General features: G+C 39.8%; 1 protein-coding gene across 1 annotated transcript; it reads right to left on the reverse strand.

The window, feature by feature from the left end:
• Nucleotides 1–112: 112 nt before the first annotated feature.
• On the reverse strand, nt 113–1,866 carry LOC143581981 (uncharacterized). Its single transcript, XM_077064649.1, has 2 exons — nt 1,062–1,866; nt 113–995 (listed from the first exon to the last, which is right to left on the reverse strand). Exons 1-2 carry the CDS (start codon nt 1,848–1,850, stop codon nt 429–431), a joined length of 1,356 nt encoding a protein of 451 aa, XP_076920764.1. The 5' UTR covers nt 1,851–1,866; the 3' UTR covers nt 113–428.
• Nucleotides 1,867–6,624: the final 4,758 nt, after the last annotated feature.

A 6,624-nucleotide genomic window follows, 5' to 3' on the forward strand; every position in this document is an offset into this window, starting at 1 on the left:
ACTCGTTTCCAAGCGTTTCTTGTTGCCCTGTTTGTCAATCCATATATTTTCACGTGTTTATGTTTAGTCTAAACGGGTTTGGACCGTTTGGTTTAGTTTCTAGTTAAACCCACAAGCATGGGTCGTTTTGGATTGACCCGTTTATTTTATATATTTGAAGAAAAAAGTTTACTATCATAAATTAACTTGATTTTAAAATATTAATATGCAAAAGTTAGAACTAAACTTATAGGTTAAATGGATCAAGTTCGCATCAATCCGCAAATACTCGTGTCATGTTTGGTTAATGCGTGCAATGACAATGCGACTCATTTAACACCCCAACTTGCGTTTTCATTAACTCGATATGCATGGAAATAAATGAAGATCTATCTTGATACATATCACTATCAGTAAAAAAAACATTTACAGGAATCAAATATGCGCAGTTAATGCTTCTTATCAGTGGCGATTTTGCGACGTAGTTTTTCCATCCGCTCTAGTCTTCGCTTCTGCCGTAGCATTTGCAAGCACACCATACTAGTTTTCAACTTTCCGCCACTACTACTACCACCACCGCCGCCTTGTTTTTTCCCACTGCTACTAGCACCACTAGTTCCCTTTGTTGCACTTTTAGACTTGCTTGATTTTGTAGAATCTTTAGATTGTTTTAACAATCCACCCATCAGTGACTGCACCCCTGTCGGTTTTTTACCTACTGATTTGTGGACCACCAACGCCTTGCTATCGATTTTAACTACCGGTTTGTGAACCACCAGTGCCTTGCTATCTGTTTTAGTTTTACTTGTCGGTTTGTGGACCACCAACGCCTTGCTTTCGTTCTTGACCGAGTGTGAACCATGACCTCCGTCATTTACTAACACCAACGCCAGGTTCTCATTCTTCTTGACCGAGTGGTCACTATGCCCTCCATCGTTCACTAGAACCAACGCCTTGCTCTCGTCCTTTATCTCATGTGAACCATGAGCCTCGTGATCATTTACCACCACTAACGCCTTGCTATCATGAACCGCATGCTCACCATGGGCAGCATCCTTCTTGATCGTGTGTTCACCATGAACCTCATCTTTCTTGACCGCGTGTTCACCATGAGCCTGGCTTATCTCCAACCCCCTGCTTACACTCTTCTTGGCCGCGTGTGAACCGTGATGTTTGTCCTTCTTAGCCTCCAACGCCTTCTTGACCGCAGTGCTAGCCATCTTCTTGACCGCGTGTTCAGCATGAGCCTCATACACCAATGCTTGTTTCCCAAGTATCTTGGCCGCCTTTGCACCAGTCTTACTACCTTGACCGATGATCTTTTTAGTCTCTTTCCCAAGAATCTTGGCCGCCTTTGCGCCAGTCTTAGTTCCTTGACCAATAATCTTTGTAGTCTCCTTCCCAATTATCTTGGCCGCCTTTGCGCCGGTCTTACTGCCCTGACCAATGATCTTTGTAGTCTCCTTCCCAATAATCACGGCCGCCTTTGCGCCAGTCTTACTGCCCTGACCAAGGATCTTTTTGGTCTCCTTCCCGATAATCTTGGCCGCGTGTGCGCTGGTCTTACTGCTATGACCAATGATCTTTTTAGTCTGCTTCCAGGCTTTCTTGTAATTGTCTTTGTGACTGCCCTCATCATCATCATCATCGTCATTATCGTTATCATTATCATCATCATGATCATCCTTATTATCACCATGGTGGTGGTGGTGGTGATGGTGATGGTGGAAGATGACCGCTAACTTGTCTTTGAGTTTTCCCAGCCGCCAACCTTGGTTTTTCTCTGGTTCTTTCTGATCCGTTTTGCTTGAACTCGACCCTGAAGATTCGTTTGCGCTACTATCCTGATCCTCGCTTGAAACCGTGTTCATATCAGATTCTTTCTCTTTACCCGACCCTGACCCTGACCCTGACCCCGACCATGAGACTGACCGTGACCCAGAACCCGACCCTGAATACGACCCAGAACCTGACCCTGACCGTGACCGAGACCCAGAACCTGACCTTGAGTCTGAGCCTGAGCCTGACCCTGACCCTGAACCTGGCCCGGAACCTGACCCTGACAATGACCCTGAGCCTGAACCTGGCCCGGAACCTGACTCAGACCCTGACCGTGACCCTGACCCTGAAAATTCATTTGAGCTAGCACTCTCACTTCTCTCTGGTTCTTTCTGTTTACCCTTTTTAGGATCCATCCTCTCTGACCCGGACCCTGAAACTTCGTTTGAGCTGCTGCTCTCACTTTTCGTCTTTAGTTCTTTTTTATTACTCTTTTGGAGACCCTTAATAGGAACCATCCTCCCTGACCCTGACCCTGAAGATTCGTGTGATCTACTTGAGACCGTATTATTCTTGCTCTCATCTTTCCTCTTCGGTTCTTTCGGATTACTACTTTTGTGACCTCGTTTTGGGATCATTTCAGTTGCATTTGAACATAAAGATTCGTTTGAGCTACTGTTTCTGTAAGGACTTTGATCCCGACTTGAAACTGTGGTCAGCTTGTCTTTCGGATCATCCCTCTCGTGACCCTTTTCAGGAACCGTCCTCCTTGGCATTGACCCGGAAGATTCAAATGAACCACCCTTGTTAGGACTCTGATACTGACTTAAAACCAAGGCCAACTCCGTCTCACTCTTTTCGTGAGCCTCACTTCCGCTTGATTCTGAATTCACCTCCCTATGATCATGTAAAGATCCTTCACTGTCATTCAAACTACGATAACTTGGACTTCGGCTTGGACCTGGACTTGGACTTTGAACCTGAGTTGAATAGTTTGAGCTGGAAACTGGATTCTCCGGAAGCCGCTGAGTTGCAACAGAGGTTAATCTTTTAGGGTCAACCACCACATGTTTCCCTCGATAATAATCCGTTTGATCAGTATACGCCTTACTAGGTTTTGCTTTTTGTTGTTCATTGGAAGGTTTACCATATCCAACAGACGGGTCCCGCCATTCGGTAATCTCAGAACTACTCACTGCCCCCGTTTTAGCAATCTGTAACTGATCCAACTGTTGTCTGTTTGTCTGACTTGACACATTCCTACGTAAAACCCGATTCTTGTCGGCCAGTTTTTTCACATCTGGAATATTATCGTACTGGTTTTGTCTCGGACTGAACATTTTAGTTTTTTCTACAACAGGTTCTTCTACTCGTTTACTTGTTACTTGACTACTAGGAAGCATTTTGTTGACCTGTGCCTCCGTTTTAGCCATCTGTGACGGATCCAACTGTTGCCTGTTTATCTGACTCGACGTATTTCTGTGTAAAACACGATTCTTGTCAGCAGGTTTTTTCACAACCGAAGAGTTCCCATCTTTATCAAAAAGATAATGAGCCTCATCTGGTGTATGATCATACTGTTTTTTTCTCGGATTGAATATTTCTGTTTTGTCTGCAACGGGTTCCTCTACTTGTTGACTTGTTATTCTACTACTAGGAAGCATTGTATTGGCCAGTGCCTCCGTTTTAACCGTCTGTAACTGACTCAACTGTTGCCTGTTCGTCTGACTTGACTTATTTCTTTGTAAAATCCGATTCTTATCGGCCGGTTTTTTGACATTTGAAGAGTTCCCACCACTCTGCAAAGGAAAATAAGCCTCGTCTGGAATATTATCATACTCGTTTTTTATCGGATTCAACATTTCAATTTTGTCTCTAACAGGTTCCACTACCTGTTGACTTGTTATTTGACTGCTAGGAAGCATTGTGTTGACTGGTGCCTCCGTTTCAGCCATCTGTAAAAAAAGATTCTTGCCGGCCGGTTTTATAATATTTGAAGAATTCTCACCTTTATGAAAAAGATAATAAGCCTCATCTGGTGTATCATCAAACTGGTTTTGTATCGGATTGAACGTTTCAGTTCTTTTTACAACAGGTTCCTCTACTAGTTGACTTATTATTTGACTACTTGGAAGCATTGTGTTGACCAGTGACTGGTCACACCATTGTTGACCCGTATCTCTAGGCTTCCAAATCCTTTGACTCGTGCTACTGTTCGGATCAAATGTTTTGTCTTCGTTCACCGATTCACTTTTTAGAAAACTGGCATTTTTGACCGCTACTTGCAAAGATGAAATACAAGATTCTAACTGTAGGATCTTCGTAGAAGCTTCTCTAGATATATGATCCTCTTGATCGGTTAAAATAGTAAAAAACGGACCGTTAATTGTAATAGGTTCATTTTCAACTTCCCATCTTCTTTTATGATTCTGATTCTGTAATCTGCTAATTGTAGTCAAAGAGTTGGTATCTCTAAAGCTGATCTCTTTGGTCAACTGTTTGACTTTTGGTTTTCGGCATACCCTGCACCGTTTCATTCTTAAACCGGGTTCACCTGCAAGGTCAACTTGACTCATTGGCTCGTTGAGAGTCCCTTCACCCGTTAACAAGTCAACAGTCTGCGGACTTGGTGCATTTCTCACAGAAAAAGATTTCAGACTCTGTATGTCTCTGGGTTGACCTTGTGGCGTTGACCACGAGCTATTTGTTGGTCTAAATTGAGTACCTAGAATCTGATAAAACCGTGTTACAATTCCAGTCAGAATATATTACAAACAAATGGAAAGAAATCTGGAATAATCACCATATTAGCACTAACTTAAATTAACAAAATAACCTTTGCCTTTTCTTTACCAAACTAGCCATTTCGGTTAGCTAGTGCCTACGTGGCGCCAGAATACAACATTTGCATATTCTTGCACCAACGTGGCAATTTTTTTTCCCTCATGTGTCTATTTTAAGTTTTTAAATATAATTAAAACAGTTTAAGTTTTTAAACATTTTTTGAATCTAACTTTTAATAACTGTAAGTTTTTAAATACTTTTCACATAATCCTAAGCTTACGTGGCACGAAATTGTTCTTTCTTTTTATCATTTATTGTTTCTTTAAATACCATGACGCAAGATTCACACACATCATGTGCTGACGTAGCGTGGGATTTGACTTTTTAAATGAAGTTTTCGACAAAAGGAAATTTCGATGGCTACTTTGTTAATATTGTTGGTCATATACTCATATGATTATTAAATTTCACATCAAAGAATTAAAAGTTACTGCATACCTTTGCATGAGCATCGAAAGCTTTATTTGCCGCAGGATACAGTAAACTTATCAGCAATCGTCTTGTATTATTATCCAACTGCATCAAAACAAAAAATAACGTGTTAATTACCATATAAAATTAAAAATAAGTCAATAACACAAAGGTAGTAACTAGTATACTAATATCCAATAATAATATAATCATTCTCAAAACTCAAAACATTACACAAACTTACATTTTCCGAGCCTGCGTCTTCTACATAGTGTTCATCCTTTACAAGAAGCCCATACAATCTCCGGAAAGCAAGTAAGTCCGATTGTAGATCCTCCGGATCCATCACATCTCACTACAAATCTGCAAAAAATAACCGAAAATCATAAAATCAAACGACTATTCGCACGCATTCGTTCATAAATCATCAAATCTCACGGAAACTGATCATCCGCGTAAAGGGTTTAATTAGAAACAATGATCGGCCCAATTATTTTTAACGCAAATTAACAGAATGTGATCGTTGAACATCGAAAGCAATGTTTGTGTGATGAAATAATGATGAGTATATGGAATGATATATAATTAATTACCTTAAATGAACAAAATTTGATTGATGATGAAGAAATTGAATTGGCGTTTGAAGATGATTAGATGTCACTTCATGAATTCGTTGTTTATTTGAGAAATCGTTAGGTGGTTGTTATTTTCCCGGTAACTTCAAACCCCTTTGATGATAACTGCCGCCATTTTTTGAGAAATGATAGTAAGTTTTATTATTATTTGGACCCGTTGAGTATTGTAAAACTACACATATGGATCCCTTAATTTGGTTTTACGAATTATACTTCATATGGTGTATTTTAGTTTTATATATATTAGCGTCAAACTTTTCGAACCTGGTCACATAACAAAAAAGGTAAAGTCGTAACAAAAGTACATCGTCACTTAAAAAAGAAATAAGTTAAAATGCAAAGACATGTGTATATATACAATTGGCAACTCGTATGTGCTTATATATGTGTTTGTACATAGTGTTATTTAATTTGTACTTGAACTTGGTCATACATTATCTAATGTGGGGCTCGCCTGTTAAACTTGGTTATATGCGTATCACTTTTTATTTTCTTTATAGTTCACCGTATAAAAAGAACATATTATTTATGAGAAACACAAATTACTCTATATTAATTCATAGCCGCTTGAATAAAAAAAAAATATGTTTCAACTTAGTTATTTTTTATACAATAATGTTTTATGTTTCGGACAACATATTGTGTGTTAACATGTCACAAGGTGAGTGTGTAGCTTAACGTTTAAGGGTATCGTTGCGAAGCACGGGCCCCCGAATACTAGTTTGAAACAATAAGAAAATCAATCAATCAATCATACCCAGTAAAATCCCACCGACAGCAGAGCTATATGTAGGGTCTGGGGAGGGTGGGATGTAGGCACACCGTACCTCTATCCAAAGGAATAAAGAGGTGGCTTCCAGAGAGACCCTCGGCTCTAAGAACATGTGTATGAAGCAAAAAAAGGAAATCAAAGTTTAACAGTTATATAAAAAACTACTACTAATTATAATAATATTAATAAAAAGGTCACAGTTTA

Source organism: Bidens hawaiensis, unplaced genomic scaffold (assembly GCF_021521415.1).
Source record: "Bidens hawaiensis isolate Kalapana, Puna unplaced genomic scaffold, B.hawaiensis_p1.1 tig00031364_1, whole genome shotgun sequence".
NCBI classification, from domain to species: Eukaryota; Viridiplantae; Streptophyta; class Magnoliopsida; order Asterales; family Asteraceae; genus Bidens; species Bidens hawaiensis.